The 20319-nt window shown below is 41.0% G+C and overlaps 1 protein-coding gene across 1 annotated transcript in view; it reads right to left on the bottom strand.

Moving 5' to 3' along the window:
- The window catches only part of LOC120052367 (ATP-binding cassette sub-family C member 8-like), a 146896-nt gene that overhangs the window by 99680 nt on the left and 26897 nt on the right, over window positions 1–20319 (bottom strand). Inside the window, exons 4-5 of the mRNA XM_038999224.1 lie at window positions 9112–9278; window positions 3472–3714 (exon numbers count right to left, since the gene is read on the bottom strand). Of these exons, the coding sequence (XP_038855152.1) occupies window positions 3472–3714; window positions 9112–9278 (410 nt within the window). The remainder of the gene's footprint in view (window positions 1–3471; window positions 3715–9111; window positions 9279–20319) is intronic.

Genomic DNA, 20319 nt, shown 5'->3' with positions numbered 1-20319 from the left:
GTGTTTAATGGCATTCAGTGTTGAATGGAATTCAGTGTTTAATGGCATTCAGTGTTGAATGGAATTCAGTGTTGAATGGAATTCAGTGTTTAATAGGATGCAATGTTTAATAAGATTCAGTGTTTAATGGTATTCAGTGTTTAATAGGATGCAATGTTTAATAGGATTCAATGTTTAATGGTATTTAGTGTTAATGGTATTTAGTGTTTAATGAGGGGAGAAAGAGAAGTGTGTAGTTCTCATGCTTTTTCTATCAGTGGTTCCTCAGTAATGATGTCTTTCCAGTTTGCCATCTCCTGACTTCAGTCTTAATGACTCAGGCTACTGTGACATCGGCACATCACACAATGGGACTTAGCAGAAGAAGTTCAGATCTGACAATACACCAGCATTCAGGCATTCAGGTGTTTGTGTGCTTCTGTTAAATCACATTCACTTCTGAAACTTTCCAGTTTCATGGATACATACACATGTACATGTAGCCCATGGGGATGTGTGGAACTCGCTCCTCAGCCTGAAGTGTCCCTACTTGCGCCAGCGCATAGCTAGCTTTTCTCTTGGCGCCGACTGGTAAGACGCGTCGGGGGGGGGCGGTGACGCGTGCTAGCAAGCCAGAAGTCTTGGGTTCGAGCTTCATGAATTATTTGCTAAGCAAGCAGCTGTTACATACACGTCACGTACCAAGCCATTACATACACCTTGCGTTCAGGCTCATATAGGATTTGTCACTCTACACACAGGACCTCAGCCAAATCCTAACATGGATTTAATATGTATGCATATATATGGCTTTCTAGTTCCACAGTAATGACAAAATACTCTACTGAAAATCATTCTGACTGCATATGCTAGTGATGCAGTGTAAATACCCATGTGCTTGGTTTAACCCTGCACCTGTTTCAACCCACCCCATGCTCGGGTCACTGCCCTAGGCCCAAGCCAGTCTCTGTGAATAGCCTGTTAGATGCAGACAATGAAACGGTCAGAAGCTGCGAGACACAGCAACACGCAGCAGGGCACAGAGGTTAAGGGTCACAGAAGGGTCAGGGTTTTCCTTCTGGCAGGAGAGAAGGATAAGAGAGATGGAAGGATGAAGCAGAGGGATGAAGGAGAGGAGAACAGGAATACTAAACTAAAAAGGGGGCAAAGGTCATTCTCATTCTACTGTGAATGATGGAACTCTCGGACCCCACACAGGGGGAAAGCACTTGACTTTTCATGGGAAACAAGTGGGAAGTGTGTGCGTGGGGATTTGACAGTTCAGTTTTATAACAAAAGAGAATAATGATTACCTGGAAGATCCATCTCAGTTTAATTGCTGCAATTAAAGTGAGATGTCAAACCAGGACAGGCCATTGGAGAACAACTCAAATGGATGCTTTTTAATTCATTATTCTTATTCCCATTTTCACACAATCCAACTTGACAAGCTGCAATGACACAAAGCAATGGAAACAGGATGTCATGCTTCAGGAGGAACATCCAAATCAACCCAAACATACTGTGCAATCTGCTCTTATATAAAAGGCTTGATCATGTATTTATTCGTCGCTGTGTGGAACATTCAAGCTCACCTTATAAAGCTTCTCTCCCAAACAGCAAAACTCTGCAGATAAATGTCCCCTTATGTCATATTTATATTTTTAGGGACCTTATTCATGCTGTACATTTGCATGATGTTATAAATCAACATTTACAATAATTGGTGAGGGTTCTCTCTCTCACTCTCTTTCTCTCTCCATATCTATTTATCTCCCCCTCTCCCTCTCTCTCTCTCTAAGCAGATCCCCTGGTTATAAAGCGTCTCTGCCAAACAGCAAAACTCTGCCAAACAATTTCCTCACAGCAAATTGGCCAGTGTTACCTAGTGTTGATTTTTCAGTGGAACATTTCTAGTGTTGATTCAAGAGAAAAATGAACTCTCTAAGAGTGAAATGAACACTCAGTGGTGTAAAATAACCCCAGTGTTGGTGTTAATAACTAGTGCTGAGTGTGAGTGTGATTGTGTCAGTTTTACTCTGTGGAGCGTTAAACGTTCCCATCAAAACCACCTCCATCGTTATCATAATTCCCAGCATGCTCTACTGCAGTTAGACATTTTTCAGGTTGTTTTTAATATCTGTGTTTTTGCATGTACATTGATTGATTGATTAATCATGCAACACACAGATACATAACATACATTTCACTAAACTAATTCAATCAGTTAGTTTGATTTATTGCACCTGTTAGTTTAAATGGTTTAGGTAGTCTCCTCGCTATGTTCCTAATCCAGGCAGTCATTCTGAATGCAGGTTGCAGATGAATACAATTCCAACTCTTGGATGTCCTAACTCTGGATTGTGATAGGAATTACACATCACTAGTATAATATACCTTGCAGGCCTGATGTGGCCTGAAAATCAAGAGATTTATACCACCACTGTGTTAAGGTAAAACTTTGCCATCAAATTAAGGTCTTCTGATATATTTGAAGAATTGTCCTAAAGAGTTCAATTGTAACAATAACATTCACCTCCAATAGGAACTAGCTGAAGCCCACAGGACAGAACATGAATGAATTCAACAACGAGCTCTCTATCACTACCAAATACAGTCATGGGTGGTAACGCTACAATTCACTGGACAATGCAAGGCACACTGGAAAACTATATTGGAGGTGTGAATTTTTGGGGGCGTGGCTTCCAATTTGTTGTTTTCGGCCAGCTGTGAGTTGAAGGGATGAACATGTGGTCTATGATTATGTTAATCTCGCTCACTCTCTTTCTTTCTCTCTCCATGTTTCTCTAGCTTTCTCTCTATCTCTTACCCTACCCTTTCTCTCTCTCTACTCTCTCTATCTATCTCTTACCCTACCCTCTCTCTATCCCTCGCTATCTCTTACCCTACCCTCTCTCTCTATCTCTTACCCTACCCTCTCTCTATCCCTCTCTATCTCTTACCCTACCCTCTCTCTATCCTTCTCTCTATATCTATCTCTTACCCTACCCTCCTCCTATCTCTCTATCTATCTCTTACCCTACCCTTTCTCTCTCTCTTACCCTACCCTCTCTATCTATCTCTTACCCTACTCTCTCTCTATCCCTATCTCTCTATCTATCTCTTACCCTACCCTTTCTCTCTCTCTCTTACCCTACCCTCTCTATCTATCTCTTACCCTACTCTCTCTCTATCCCTATCTCTCTATCTATCTCTTACCCTACCCTTTCTCTCTCTCTCTATCTCTTACCCTACCCTACTCTCTCTCTCTCTCTATCTCTTACCCTACCCTTTCTCTCTCTATCTCTTACCCTACCCTTTCTCTCTCTATCTATCTCTTACCCTACCCTTTCTCTCTCTCTATCTCTTACCCTACCCTTTCTCTCTCTCTCTATCTCTTACCCTACCCTACTCTCTCTCTCTCTCCCCCCCTCTCTCTCCCTCTCTCTCTCTCTCTGTGTGAGAGAAGTAAAGTAGTATTACTACCTTTACCCTCTGGCTCTCGAAAGCCTTGCGGAGCTTCAGGTAGTTGGTGAGGGCTCGCATGGCGATGGGCAGCTTGCCGATGACCTTGAGGTCGATGGGGCGGCGGTGGGCTGCTGTGATGAATGTGTTCATCCACCAATAGGTGGCCTTGGACAGCAGGTTGACGAAGGGCTGCAGGAACCTCACCCCCAGGTCCTGCAGGTCCTCTGGAGGCTTCACCTCTGTAGCCTCAGTGAAACACAGGTAGCGCTGTGTGAAGGGACATAGGGAGAGAAACAGAGGGAGAAAAATATTTTGCTCATACAAATGTGAACAATGCAATGAACTACGCTACTAATTCAAAAACAGAAATACTCATTGTAAAAATTAATGAAACATACAAGTGTTATACATCGGTTTAAAGATTAACTTCTTGTTAATCCAACCACGGTGTCAGATTTCAAAAAGACTTTACGGCGAAAGCAAACCATGCGATTATCTGAGAACAGCGCCCAGCAGACAAATCATTACAAACAGTAACCAGCCAAGTAGACGAGTAACAAAAGTCAGAAATAGCAATAAAATTAATCATTTACCTTTGATAATCTTCATATGGTTACACTCACAAAACTCCCAGTTACCCAATAAATGTTAGTTTTGTTCGATCAAGTCCCTCTTTATATCCAAAAACCTCCGTTTTGTTAGCGCGTTTTGTTCAGTAATCCACTGTCTCAAACAACATCCGGTGAAATTGCAGAGTGTGAAACTCAACAAAACAGAAATTATCATAATAAACATACATAAAAGATACACATGTTATACACCAGCTTAAAGATAAACTTCTTGTTAATCCAACCGCTGTGTCAAATTTCAAAAAGGCTTTACCGCGAAAGCAAACCATCCGATTATCTGAGAACAGTGCCCAGCAGACAAATCATTACAAACAGTTAGCAGCGAAGAAGAGTAGTAACAAAAGTCAGAAATAGCGATAACATTTATCACTTACCTTTGATGATCTTCATATGGTTGCACTCCGAAGACTCCATGTTACACAATAAATGTTCATTTTGTTTGATAATGTTTCTCTTTATGTCCAAAAACCTCCGTTTTGTTGGTGTTTTGTTCAGTAATCCATTGGAACAAAACGCGGTCACAACAGACAGACGAAAAATTTAAATACCATAAAAGTCCGTAGAAACATGTCAAACGATGTTTTTCATCCATCCTCAGGTTGTTTTTGTCATAAATAATCAATCATATTTCAACTGGACAATAGCTTCATCAATAGAAAAGGAAAAACAAGAAAGGCACGCTCCCGGTCATGCGCAGGACTCATGTCTGGAAATGTCCACTGTTCTCTCATTGAAAGTGGTGTATCTCCCTCATTTTTCAGAGTAAAAGCCTGAAACAATGCCAAAAGACTGGTCACATGTAGTGGAAGCCATAGGGATCGTGAACTAGGTCATAAGTCTTTGTATGGTGGATAGGCTTTCAATGGAAAAACAGGCATTTCAAAATAATAGCACTTCCTGGATGGATTTTCCTCAGGTTTTCACCTGCCATATCAGTTCTGTTATACTCACAGACACTATTTTAACAGTTTTGGAAACTTTAGAGTATTTTCTATCCAAATCTACCAATTATATGCATATCCTAGCTTCTGGACCTGAGTAGCAGGCAGTTTACTTTGGGCATGCTTTTCATCCAAAATTCCGAATGCTGCCCCCTACCCTAGTGAGGTTAATTATATTGTTGGCCTGTTCTCTACTGGATATCACAGATAGTGTCTGATCATTATGGGTGATGAAGAGTATTTGACCGTGAAGTTGGCTCTGTTGTGTAATAAATTATGGGTTTCCTGATAACGGGTTGGCAAAAGTATCAACACCTTGGAAAAGCCTCCCTGTATTAGACACTGAAATAAAAACCCAGAATTGTGTTTACTTAAGCTTTTCAGTTTTAGAGCTACAGTACCAGTCAAAAGTCTGGACACACCTAATCATTCAAGGGTTTTTCTTAATTTTTTACTATTTTCTACATTGTAAAGAGAAACGCCAGTCCATCATTACTGACATGAATGTCAGTCAATCTGGAAAGTTTCTTCAAGTGCAGTCGCAAAAACCATCAAGTGCTATGATGAAACTGGCTCTCATGAGGACCACCACAGGAAAGAAAGACAGAGTTACCTCTGCTGCAGAGGATAAATTCATTAGAGTTAACTGCACCTCAGATTGCAGCCCAAAGAAATGCTTCCAAGAGTTCAAGTAACAGACAAATCTCAACATCAACTGTTCAGAGGAGACTGCGTGAATCAGGCCTTCATGGTCGAAAAGAAACCACTACTAAAGGACACCAATAATAATAAGTGACTTGCTTGGGCCAAGAAACACAAACAATGGACATTAGACAGGTGGAAATCTGCCCTTTGGTCTGAAGAGTCCAAATTTGATTCCAACTGCCGTGAGACGCAGAGTTGGTGAACGAATGATCTCATGTGTGGTTCCCACCGCGAAGCATGGAAGAGGAGGTGCGATGGTGTGGGGTGCTTTGCTGGTGACACTGTCTGTGATTTTAGAATTCAAGGCACACTTAACCAGCATGGCTACCACAGCATTCTGCAGTGATACGCCATCCCATGTGGTTTGCACTGTGGGATTATCCCTGGCCTCCACAATCACCCGACCTCAACCCAATTGAGATGGATTGGGATGAGTTGGTCCGCAGAGTGAAGGAAAATCAGCCAACAACTGCTCAGCATATGTGGGAACTCCTTCAAGACTGTTGGAAAAGCATTCCAGGTGAGGCTGGTTGAGAGAATGCCAATTGTGTGCAAAGCTGTCATCAAGGCAAAGGGTAGCTACTTTGAAGAATATCAAATATATTTTGATTTGTTAACACTTTTTTGATTACTACATGATTCCATGTGTTATTTCATAGTTTTGATGTGTTCACTATTATTCTACAATGTAGAAAATAGTAAAAAATAAAGAAAAACCCTTGAATGAGTAGGTGTGTCCAAACTTTTGACTGGTACTGTATGTTGAAGAGAAGAGAAAATAAGACAAGAGAAGACAAGAGAAGAGAAAAGGAAGAGAATAGATGAAAGGAGAGGAGAGAAAGAAGTAAGGCCTGCACTAGGCCTAACAGGGAGGTACACCTCTGGTACCCTGAGTGCTGAAACGGGAGCATTGCCTAGTTTCTCATGCAGTGAATATTGCATTAGTGTTTTACTCTATGCAACACTTTTGTTCCTAAGTAACACAGTCAGTTCAGCTCAATTCAGCAGTGAGAGTCTCAGCTTGGGGGAAACTAGGTTACTGAAGAATTACGGCATAGACACATAACTTCCACACACATTGCTATTTATAAACACAAACAGAGAATTGGCCCAGGATGTAATACCAAAAACGTAAGATTTATTTTTAATTAATTACTAGCCCGCAACTATTTTTGTACTCATTCGGTTGAAAAACTATAGATACAGGCAGAGATGTGCAGTATTCATGCTACATGTATTTGAAATAAACTCAGCAAAAAAAGAAACATCCTCTCACTGTCAACTGCATGTATTTTCAGCAAACTTAACATGTATAAATATTTGTATGAACATAACAAGATTCAACAACTGAGACATAAACTGAACAAGTTCCACAGACATGTGACTAACAGAAATGGAATAATGTATCCCTGAACAAAGGGGGGGTCAAAATCAAAAGTAACAGTCAGTATCTGGTGTGGCCACCAGCTGCATTAAGTACTGCAGTGCATATCCTCCTCATGGACTGCACCAAATTTGCCAGTTCTTGCTGTGAGATGTTACACCACTCTTCCACAAAGGCACCTGCAAGTTCCCGGACATTTCTGGGGGGAATGGACCTAGCCATCACCCTCCGATCCAACAGGTCCCAGACATGCTCAATGGGATTGAGATCCGGGCTCTTCGCTGGCCATGGCAGAACACTGACATTCCTGTCTTGCAGGCAATCACGCACAGAACGAGCAGTATGGCTGGTGGCATTGTCATGCTGGAGGGTCATGTCAGGATGAGCCTGCAGGAAGGGTACCACATGAGGGAGGAGAATGTTTTCCCTGTAACGCACAGTGTTGAGATTGCCTGCAATAACAACAAGCTCAGTCCGATGATGCTGCGACACACCGCCCCAGACCATGACGGACCCTCCACCTCCAAATCGATCCCGCTCCAGAGTACAGGCATCGGTGTAACACTCATTCTTTGACGATAAACACGAATCCGGTGAGACAAAACCGTGAGGCCTGTCTGGTCCAGCGACGGTGGGTTTGTGCCCATAGGCGACGTTGTTGCCGGTGATGTCTGGTGAGGACCTGCCTTACAACAGGCCTACAAGCCCTCAGTCCATCCTCTCTCAGCCTATTACGGACAGTCTGAGCACTGATGGAGGGATTGTGCATTCCTGGTGTAACTCGGGCAGTTGTTGTTGCCATCCTGTACCTGTCCCGCAGGTGTGATGTTCGGATGAACCGATCCTGTAGAGGTGTTGTTACACGTGGTCTGCCACTGCGAGGACAATTAGCTGTCCATCCTGTCTCCCTGTAGCGCTGTCTTAGGCGTCTGACAGTACAGACATTGCAATTTATTGCCCTGGCCACATCTGCAGTCCTCATGCCTCCTTGCAGCATGCCTAAGGCATGTTCACGCAGGTGAGAAGTGACCCTTGGCATCTTTCTTTTGGTGTTTTTCAGAGTCAGTAGAAAGGCCTCTTTAGTGTCTTAAGTTTTCATAACTGTGACCTTAATTGCCTACCGTCTGTAAGCTGTTAGTGTCTTAATGACCGTTCCACAGATGCATGTTCATTAATTGTTTATGGTTCATTAAACAAGCATGAGAAACAGTGTTTAAACCCTTTACAGTAAAGATCTGTGAAGTTATTTGGATTTTAACTAATTATCTTTGAAATACAGGGTCCTGAAAAAGGGACATTTCTTTATATATGAATTACTGCTGAGTATTTTCTCATTGTTATTACTCCGGGTTGAAGTACTGTACACTCCAATGTATTTTGTAACACGATACATTCGAGAGCTGTAATACAAAATATTTTTTTATAAAAAAAATGTATAGCAGTTCACAGTTTTCTGGCCCCTTTTCACCCTGCATTGGTATCAGAAGTCAGATGCACTATGGTTTGATACAAGCATCTGCTAAATTAACTAAATATAAATGTAATGTAAAAATTGATAATTTGAAAAGCATGCTGAGTATTATTCTAATGAGCTCTGCCCCAATGAACCTCTATTAGAGGTAAGTGTTTGTCACAACAATCCAGCATATTCTGCCTGATCTATCAGCCTAATGAGCAGACCTGTAGGCAGCAATACTGATCATCCAATGTGCAGGTTCATCCAAAATTCTACAGTGGATTGAAAGCAGGGAGAGCTAATTAAAGCACAGGAAAGAGATGGCCGCCTGTCACACTGAGTAAAATCAATTCACACACACACACACACACACACACACACACACACACACACACACACACACACACACACACACACACACACACACACACACACACACACACACACACACACACACACACCTCACTCTAGGATGACACACAAAAAGGCACACACAAATGCATGGGCACACACATATACCATCCCCCTCCCACACACACTGCTGCTCACCCTGCCCAGTATGACGTTGATCTCCACAGCCAGGAGTAGTCCGTAGAGCAGGGCCAGGAGTCCTGTGATGCCGTAGCGGAGTTGTCTCAGGCCGATGCCGTGCTCCGTGTACTTGGCGAACTTGATGGTTTTCATCAGAAAGGCCAAGACCCAGTAGAACAGTAGAGCTTTAGAGAAGATCAGAGAGGAACATTAGAACATGTCTGGAATCATAAGGAAATCCCCACTCAGTCTGACCACGGCAGTAATTTCAAGTCAACTCCTGATAATTGTAAATGGTTAGGAATGTCCTATACATTCCTAACAGATGATGCAGATATCCAGAGTAAGTCAAAGGAATTGTGTTTCTGGTGAACTGCACACTGCATCAGAAGTGGACTATCTTCTGTGAGGCACAGTGAGTGTGAAATGAATATCATGCATACATTTTATAATCCATGTTCCCTTTCTTTCCTCTGCTTTTGTCAGTCTAGTTCACATTTTGTGTCACAGCATTTCTGATGTTACAACTCAGTGTCAACAGGGAAGAAGCAGCTATAATAAACAGTCAGGATGACCGTGCCTACCTGTCGAAAGACAAATCACTCACATATGCTATCCATTTTAAATCCCCAAGACACATCCTAGATTACCTGACAGATGTCATTTTAATATCTTCATACATTTTTGATGGGAGAGAAACCATGGTAACTGAGTCTGGTAGGAGAGAGTGTGCTGAGCATTCTGGTATTTGGTGTAATTTTCCTTAGCTCCCCTATGAATTCTGCAGATGTTCATAACAGAAACATGGCCTGCATTTTAAACACTAACCCATTTTCTCTCCCCCTATGTCAAGCAACGTGGAAGCAGCGTTGCAGTAAGATCATCTCAAGCAAATGAAACACAAAGCACCTCAAACAACATCCAATCCAAAGACAGAGCCAGACTGCCAGAAATGATTCATAAACCATGACTATAAACGATGTCAAGAATTTGTATACATTTTCCGTTTGGCATATCTCTTCATGACAACTGCGTCAGAGTTTTTAATAACCCTCCCCCCTTTTGTTCCATGCTGGCTGAAGACCAACTAGCCAGTAACTAGCTAATATCAGTCACAGATGAAAGAGGAAACCTATAAATATATTGGCCTTAGATCAGGGGTCTCCAACCTCTTCTAGCATGAGAGCTACTTTAAAAAAATGAAACATGTTGTGAGCTACTCATTTTTTTTCTAGTTTTCAAATAGGCACATTCTTCTTCTCTCCCCTCCCCTGCAACTCTTTCCCAGGTCCTTGGTGTACAAGAGAAAGTAGTGCACTCTGTTTTCTGTCAATATGCCTGGTAAAATAATGGTTAATTAACAACTCTAAGGGGGCTCTATAAAATCTGCAATTTTACCCCCCACATGTTCTGTTTTATATTTTCCAAAATTATGGTTCTCTGCTATATTTTTCCTGGTTTTAGATTTTTGTTATGTTTTTCACTCTCAAAATTACAATTGTTCATAGTGAAACAACAATGTTCTGAGTCCATGTCAATGATTAAATCACATTTGAATTTGTTTAGGTCTGGAAGAAAACGAACACGTTTGATATTTTTGTATAATTCCCCTTTAGTTGCACATCTGGCCCTTTAATTGCGAATCAAACGAGTGAGGAATGTGCAGTCCAATGTACTGGTCTAGGGACAGTTCTGTACTGCTGCTGCTCATTTCATGGCAAAGTTTGCAAATAACAAATAATAGATATACTTCTGCCAGGTAAGCCTACTTTGCAGTTAACATTTAATGGAGAAGGTTTTGGTAAAAGTATTTCTGTCAACCCACAAGAGGGCTATCACATCAACTGGCTACACACTGAGTGATGGACAAATACACGCACCACACAGACAGACAGAGGCAATATTGCTAGAAATGAATTGGCAGTTAGTTTTGGCTTTTTAAGCCAATAGTGGCCGGGGGTGGGATAATGTCAAAGTTGCATTGATTAGATGTGAGATTTTATTACGACAGTTTTTCGGTTAAACACGTGAAAATTGCATGTACTTTCAGAATTGTTTCATGAGTTACTCATAGGTGGGCTGCAAGCTACTGCTAGCTTGCAGTAGACCTGTTGGAGACCCCTGCCTTAGATGAATAGGGGAAACATATAATTATATTTGTTGATGCGCTGCAGTCAAATTTTGGCACCAGTAGACTAGCTACCTAGCTAGCTAGGTTACCCACGCCCCTCTGCGAACACGCCTTTTGTGATGTTGCTTACAAGGCGGTACTAAATTTGGTAAGAGAATAAGAAGTTACCATTGGTGTATTATTAAAATTAGAGTGGTTTTGTAATGTCACAAAAGCCCTTATAATCCCGCCGTCTGAATCCAAGTTTTTGACACAGGTGAGGGGACCAGTACTTTTATGAGTTATTTTTCATACTTTGGCCGTTCTACTTTGATCTGGTTTCACTGAATATCATCAAATTTCATAAAAACATGATGCTGACTGTGCAGGACCTTGAATATTCTCCGCTGTCATTTGTATCACTACTTATTCAATACAAATTATTTACGAGGATAACTACAGTACACAGTATTGGGAAAAAACTACCCCATTTCAACCTAACATCGGTTTGGAATATATACAAGTATACAGTGTTTACACAAATCATATCTCTGACTCCTGCTCAGCGGACACACATAGAATATTCTACTACATTGTTTGTCTACCTCGAACTGCAGTATAATTAATAGCCATTCAATCTGACCTATAGATCAAAAGCCATCGCAACATAATGAACCGTACATCTGGATTAACAGTTAATTTGTAGTGCCTATGGTTTAGACCATAGGCATTATCTGAAATATCTGAAAATCATGAGTGGTTTGCAGGTCTGCTTATCCATTCCGACACATGCAGTCAGAGCCGGCCCTAGCCTTTTGGCGGCCCTAAGTGAAATTTTGTTGTGGGGGGCCCCCCACATTGCGAGCAAAATATTTTTGCGGCCCCATCTTGACAGTGGAGAGAACAATTAGACGTTTTAAAGCATGTTCGCTGCAAATCTACACATTTTGCCATTGGAAGGAGAGAAGATTTAGCAATTTTACAGCTAATTTCCTGCAATTCTACTCATTTTGCCAATGTTTGCAGTTTTGAATATGATATCTGAGTGACAGTGAGTAACAAAATCAATGGAGGTCCCCGGTTGGTAATTTTACCATCATTACTACAAGTTTAGATAGCTGGCTAGACTAATTTACCAATCAATGTTTTTTTACTGACATGGGCTAACTGAGTGACTGTCATTGACAGACATAACAAGAAAAAAAACTGTAGATGCACAACCACATTTCAAAATTGCACCTTGTGTATTCTACTATTCTATTTCTCAACATTAAGTTGAGACCCCCACTGAGTTCCCCCCACCAGCTGCCCATCCCTGGTTTAGACGAAACCACTTATAGTACATCATTGAATTGCTCATTGATTGTGCTTAGAAGGCCTTCAGGGCCAGCAAGGCTGCAGTGAGTCATACAAGGTTTATCCACCATTCAGTAAAGCAAGAGGTTGCTCTCGACCACACAGTAATTGGGCATCTCTTCTACAACCTGTGCTTCTTTGCACTGCAGAGAGGCAGACCTCAGCAGTTGAAGATGGACGTTTTCATGTTTAGTCCTAAAGTGAGGTGAACTGTGCATTAAAGTGAGGTGAACTGTGCATTAAAGTGAGGTGAACTGTGCATTAAAGTGAGGTGAACTGTGCATTAAAGTGAGGTGAACTGTGCATTAAAGTGAGGTGAACTGTGCATTAAAGTGAGGTGAACTGTGCATTAAAGTGTGGTGACCATTCTGCCATAGTTTGCGCGCACACATGCACACGCACACACTTTATGCATACATGCACACACACACACACACTTTATGCACACACGCACACACTTTATGCATAAACGCACGCACACACGCACACTTTATGCATACATGCACACACACGCACGCTTTATGCACACACCCACTGTATGCATACACACTGTATACATACACAAACACTATCAAACATGTAATTTTTTCAGTAAATTACAGGCAATATTTACATAGTTATTTCTTTATACATACTTGCAAGTAGCTCGCTTAACTACAACATTTTCATTAACGGTAACAGAATATTTTTATTTGCTATGACTGTGGCATATTCTTGTTTACCTTAGGTTAATACACTGACTGTAAGTTGTTCTAGATAAGAGCGTCAGCTTTAAAAGACCAAAATGTAAATGTAAAACTGAACACTTGCAAAGCAGTCTGCTGGGTATTATTCTAATGACCTCTGCCCCAGTGGTGTGTATTCATGGCTGCCAAGGAAGCCAGGCTTCCACAAAAAAAATCCACAAAATAAACAAATAAAACAAAATACTAAATAATGTATCTTTCGTCGCTCTGTGTTTCAGAAATGTCCTTCAATTTGCAAGAGGCTGAATGTATCTCACCGGAGAAAGCATCCCAGCGAAAGAAAAAGCACCCCTCTGTCTGTGTAGTCTAACTATTTGATGCTGTCTGGTCAAAAAGAGTATGACATTGTTGCTGCTCATAGTATTGAATGCAAGGGGATCCAGCAAGCATTTGGCCTCCCTTGATAATTTAAATTTTTTGAATAAAAGTCAATCAGAGTTGAGCTAAATAAACTGAGCGAGCTCAGCTGTGAATGGTCCTAGCGCATAAAAAAAAATGATGTCAATGGAAGACAGTTTGGATTTGGCTTCACACCAATCACATCACCACAATCCAGACGTCATTGAGAGAAAAAATGTAATTGTTGCATCTAGTTGTGTTGTTGTACTCCGGTGGCTAGCTAGCTAGCTAGCTAAAATTGTCCCTTCCCTAAATTAGCCATGGATGGAGATAGGGATTTTCGACTTGTGGTTTTACTTAATTCTCCATACTGGCCAATGATTATAATAATAATAATATTATATTATAATATTAAAAATGATAATAATATAATAATAATAATAATGTCGATTCTGATCCAACCATAAATGTATACATTGGTGCCCCTGGCTTGGAGGATGGAACGTTCAACATGTAGCTAGATGTAGTAAGCCTGGCACATTGTTGCCCATGAAAGGCAGTTAGACTAGTGAGCAAGCATTTTAGCCAGGTAGCCTAGGACAACAAAAACTAAAAGCGTGTACTGTATAACAGATTCATAGACCATTCAGGCAACATGAAAGAGGAGGACGGCATTGCTGCCATGTCCCTAAAAGTAGGGTGAGTTAACTTTTGTTCTACTTGCAAGCATGCGCACACACACACACACACACATGGATATCAGTACCATGGACAGCCACAACATATTTATCTTACGTTGATGGGACTAAATAGTTTTTGGTATCTTTTAGTTGTCGCTGTAGTAGACTAAGCATAGGTGATTACATGATGTTGAAGTTAAAACGTTGCTGGAATAGTGGAGCCAACTCCTGTTTTCTTTGCAACTTGCAGTAACTCTCCATGGTTCTAAATCAATATTTGTTTAATAGTCCAAAAATGTTGAGAATATTAACTTTCTTGACCATGCTGTAGGTCATGTAACTGTTTGTTAGATGCAATATGTTTTGTGACAGATGTCTGGTGAAGTCCGGTTTTGTGATGAAACAAAAGTGTGGCTGAATTTATTCTCCTACTGTGTCTTCTTATTGTCTCAGACTTAGGCCTATATACAGTTGAAGTCGGAAGTTTACATACACTTCGGGTGGAGTCATTAAAACTCATTTTCAACCACTCCACACATTTCTTGCTAACAAACTATAATTTTGGCAAGTCGGTTAGGACATCTACTTTGTGCATGACAAGTAATTTTTCCAACAATTATTTACAGATTATTTCACTTATAATTCACGGTATCACAATTCCAGTGGGTCAGAAGTTTACATGCACTAAGTTGACTGTGCCTTTAAACAGCTTGGAAAATTCAAGAAAATTATGTCATGGCTTTAGAAGCTTCTGATAGGCTAATTGACATCATTTGAGTCAATTGGAGGTGTACCTATGAATATATTTCAAGGCCTACCTTCACACTCAGTGCCTCTTTGCTTGACATCATGGGAAAAGCAAAAGAAATCAGCCAAGACCTCCACAAGTCTGCTTCATCCTTGGGAGCAATTTCCAAATGCCTGAAGGTACCACGTTCGTCTGTACAAACAATATTATAAACACCATGGGAACACGCAGCCGTCATACCGCTCAGGAAGGAGACGCGTTCTGTCTCCTAGAGATTAATGTACTTTGGTGCAAAAAGTGCAAATCAATCCCAGAACAACAGCAGAAGATGCTGGAGAAAACAGGTACAAAAGTATCTATATCAACAGTAAAACATGTAGAAGCCAAAGCTTTAAAACCGCCATAAAAAAGCCAGACTACAGTTTGCAACTGCACCCGGGGACAAAGATCGTACTTTTTGGAGAAATGTCCTCTGGTCTGATGAAACAAAAATAGAACTGTTTGGCCAAAATGACCATCATTATTTTTGGAGTTAAAAGGGGGAGGCTTGCAAGCCGAAGAACACCATCCTAACCGTGAAGCACGGTGGTGTAACGGCAGCCTTCCTCCTCTTCGTCTGAAGAGCGATACAGTCCTAGCTGGTGCAGAGAAAACACAGAGACAGGAAACAACCACCCACAAAATCCCAACACAAAACAAGCCACCTATATATGATTCCCAATCAGAGACAACACAAAACATCTGCCTCTGATTGAGAACCATATTAGGCCAAACATAGAAACAGACAAACTAGACACACAACATAGAATGCCCACCCAGCTCACGTCCTGACCAACACTAAAACAAGCAAAACACACAAGAACTATGGTCAGAACGTGACAGGTGGTGGCAGCATCATGTTGTGGGGGTGCTTTGCTGCAGGAGGGACTGGTGCACTTCACAAAATAGATGGAATCATGAGGAAAGAAAATTATGTGGATATATTGAAGCAACATCTCAAGACATCAGTCAGGAAGTCAAAGCTTGGTCGCAAATTGGTCTTCCAAATGGACAATGACACCAAGCATACTTCCAAAGTTGCGGCAAAATGGCTTAAGGACAACAAATTCAAGGTATTGGAGTGGCCATCACAAAGCCCTGACCTCAATCCTATAGAACATTTGTGGACAGAGCTGAAAAAGCGTGTGCGAACAAGGAGGCCTACAAACCTGACTCAGTTACACCAGCTCTGTCAGGAGGAATGGGCCAAAATTCACCCAACTTATTGTGGAAAGCTTGTGGAAGGCTACCTGAAACGTTTGACCCAAGTTAACTTCTCTAGGGTAGGGGGCAGCATTCGGAATTTTGGATGAAATGCATGCCCAAATTAAACTGCCTGCTTCTCGGGCCCAGAAGATATGATATGCATACAACTGGTAGATTTGGATAGAAAACACTCTAAAGTTTCCAAAACTGTTAAAATAGTGTCTGTGAGTATAACAGAACTGATTTGGCAGGCGAAAACCTGAGAAAAATCATTTTTTGGTTTTGTAGTTTTCTATTCAATGCCATTACAGTATCCATTGACTTAGGACTCAAATTGCAGTTCCTATGCCTTCCACTAGATGTCAACAGTCTTTAGAAATTGTTTCAGGCTTGTATTCTGAAAAATGAGGAAGTACGAGCAGTCTGAATGAGTGGACCCTAAAGTGTCACAGAGCTTTTTCATGCGCGAGACCGAGAGAGTGCCTTTCTTGTTTACCTTTTAAATTGACGACGTTATTGTCCGGTTGAAATATTATATATTATTTAGGCTAAAAACAACCTGAGGATTGAATATAAACATCGTTTGACATGTTTCTATGAACTTTACGGATACAATTTGGATTTCTTTGTCTGCCTGTTTTGACTGCGTTTTAGCCTGTGGATTACTGAAGAAAGCGTGCAAACAAAACTGAGGTTTTTGGATATAAAGACACTTTATCGAACAAAAGGAACATTTATTGAGTAAATTAATGTCTGCTGAGTGCAACCATATGAAGATCATCAAAGGTAAGGGATTCATTTTATCTCTATTTCTGACTTGTGTAACTCTTCTACTTGGCTGGTTACTGTTTGTAATGATTTGTCTAGTGGGCTATGTTCTCAAATAATCGTAAGGTATGCTTTCGTAGTTTGAAGTAGTTTGAAATGTTTTGGCAAAGTTTACAGGTAACTTTTGAGATATTTTGTAGTCACGTTTCACAAGTTGGAACCAGTGTTTTTCTGGATCAAACACGCCAAATAAATTGACATTTTGGATATATATCGACGGAATTAATCGAACAAAAGGACCATTTGTGATGTTTATGGGACATATTGGAGTGCCAACAACAGAAGCTCGTCAAAGGTAAGGCATGAATTATATTTTTATATCTGCATTTTGTGTCGCGCCTGCAGGGTTGAAATATGATTCTCTCTCTGTTTACTATGGTGCTATCCTCAGATAATAGCATTGTTTGCTTTCGCCGAAAAGCCTATTTGAATTCTGACATGTTGGCTGGATTCACAACCAGTGTAGCTTTAATTTGGTATCTTTCATGTGTGATTTAATGAAAGTTTGATTTTTATAGTAATTTATTTGAATATGGCGCTCTGCATTTTCTCTGGCTTTTGGCCAAGTGAGACAGTAGCGTCCCACCTAAACTCAGATATTTGGATATAAATATGAACTTTACCGAACAAAACATACATGTATTGTGTAACATGAAGTCCTATGAGTGTCATCTGATGAAGATCATCAAAGGTTAGTGATTTATTTTATCTCTATTTCTGCTTTTTGTTACTCCTCTCTTTGGCTGGAAAAATGGCTGTGTTTTTCTGTGGCTATGTACTGACCTAACATAATCGTTTGGTGTGCTTTCGCCGTAAATCCTTTTTGAAATCAGACATGTTGGCTGGATTCACAACCAGTGTAGCTTTAATTTGGTATCTTTCATGCGTGATTTAATGAAGGTTTGATTTTTATAGTAATTTATTTGAATTTTTATAGTAATTTATTTGGCGCTCTGCTCTTTTGGCCAAGTGGGACGTTAGCGTCCCACATATCCCAGAGAAGTTCAATTTAGAGGCAATGCTACCAAATACTATTTGAGTGTATGTAAACTTCTGACCCACTGGGAATGTGATGAAAGAAATAAAAGCTGAAATAAATAATTCTCTCTACTATTATTCTGACATTTCACATTCTTAAAATAAAGTGGTGATCCTAATTGACCTAAGACAGGGAATTTTTACTGGGATTAAATGTCAGGAATTGGAAAAACTGAGTTTAAATGTACTTGGCTAAGGTGTATGTAAACTTCCGACTTCAACTGTATCACGGTGTCAAGGCATATGAACAAACAATTTATCGGTTAATCAACACAATTATCACAAGACATAGGTTGTAATATGGCTTTTTTTCCTTGGCTTGGCTTCCCCAGTGATTTTACCCACACATCGCTACTGCTCCGCCCCCAAACAACTCCAAATTTAATCAAAATTCAAATACTTTGAAGCTCATTATCAAAATTAATCAAATGTTATTGTATTGGTCACTTACACATATTCAGCAGATGTTATTGCGGGTGTAGCGAAATGCTTGTGTTCCTAGCTCGAACAGTGCAGTTGTCACGCCCTGACCAGAGTTTGCTTTGTATGTATTATGTTTTGGTTGGTCAGGGTGTGATATGTGTGGGCATTCTATGTTGTTTGTCTGGTTTGTCTATTTCTATGTTTGGCCTGATATGGTTCTCAATCAGAGACAGGTGTTTTGCGTTGTCTCTGATTGGGAACCATATTTAGGTAGCCTGTTTGGTATTGTGGGTTGTGGGTTATTGTCTATGTCTATACGTTGGTTGCTTGTGTCTGCACTTTCGTATTATAGCGTCACGTTCGTTTTGTAAGTTTGTATAGTGTGTTTAAGTGTTCTTCGTTTAATAAATTAGAAGAATGGATTCACATCACGCTGCGTTTTGGTCCTCCTCTCTTTCTCCCAAAGAAGAGCGTGACAGAATAACCCACCAACCAAGGACCAAGCAGTAATATCTAACAATTCACAACAATACACCCAAATCTAATGTAAAAGAATGGAGTTAAGAAATATATTAGGACAAGCAATGTCGGAGTGGCATTGACTAAAATACAGTAGAATAGAATACAGTATGAAAACATTATTAAAGTGACTAGTGTTCCATTATTGAAGTGACCAGTGATTCCATGCCTATGTATATATTGTAGCTCAGCAGCCTCTAAGGTGCAGGGTTGAGTAATCGGGTGGTAGCCGACTAGTGATGGCTATTTAACAGTCTGATGACCTTGAGATCGAAGCTGTTTTTCAGTCTCTTGGTCCCAGCTTTGACGCACCTGTACTGACCTCGCCTTCTGGATGGTACTGGGGTGTACAGGCCGTGGCTCGGGTGGCTGATGTCCTTGATGATCTTCTTCCTGTAACATCGGGTGCTCTAGGTGTCCTGGAGGGCAGGCAGTGTGCCCCTGGTGATGCGTTGGTTAGATTGCACCACCCTCTGGAGAGCCCTGCAGTTGCAGGCAGTGCAACTGCTGTACCAGGCAGTGATACAGCCCGACATAATGCTCTCAATTGTGCATCTGTAAAAGTTTGTTAGGATCTTAGGAGCCAAGCCAAATTTCTCCAGCCACACTGTTAGGGTGGAGAAATTTCAGATTGTCGATAATGTGTATGCCGAGGAACTTGAAGCTTTTCACCTTCTCCACTGCGGTCCTGTGAATGTGGATAGGTGTGTGCTTTCTCTGCTGTTTCCTGAAGTCCACGATCAGCTCTGTCGTTTTGTTGATGTTGAGGGAGAGGTTATTTTCCTGGCACCGCTCCTTCAGGTCCCTCACCTCCTCCCTGTAGGCTGTCTCGTCATTTTTGGTAGTCAGGCCTACAACTGTTGTGTCGTCTGCAAAGTTGATGATTGAGTTGAAGAAATGCGTGGCCACGCAGTCATGGGTGAACAGGGAGTACAGGAGGGGGCTGAACACGCACCCTTGTGATCATGGAGGACAGAGGTTTTGGAAATTATAGCAATTGTCTAAATCCAATGTACACAATTCCAAGCAGGAAAACCCTTTCAAAATCACTTATTCCACAACTGTATGAGAGCACACAGGCTTCAGTGCGAGAAAGAGTCCAAAAAGCTACTGCAGTTTGCCTTACCACCGACTGCTGGACATCAAGGGTAACCACTTCTTGCATGTCGGTTACATGTCACTTCATTGAAGATT

This window comes from Salvelinus namaycush, chromosome 8, assembly GCF_016432855.1.
Source record: "Salvelinus namaycush isolate Seneca chromosome 8, SaNama_1.0, whole genome shotgun sequence".
In the NCBI taxonomy this organism is placed as follows: Eukaryota; Metazoa; Chordata; class Actinopteri; order Salmoniformes; family Salmonidae; genus Salvelinus; species Salvelinus namaycush.
Note: the sequence above shows the minus strand (reverse complement) of the source record. Positions and strands in the feature narration are given on the sequence as shown.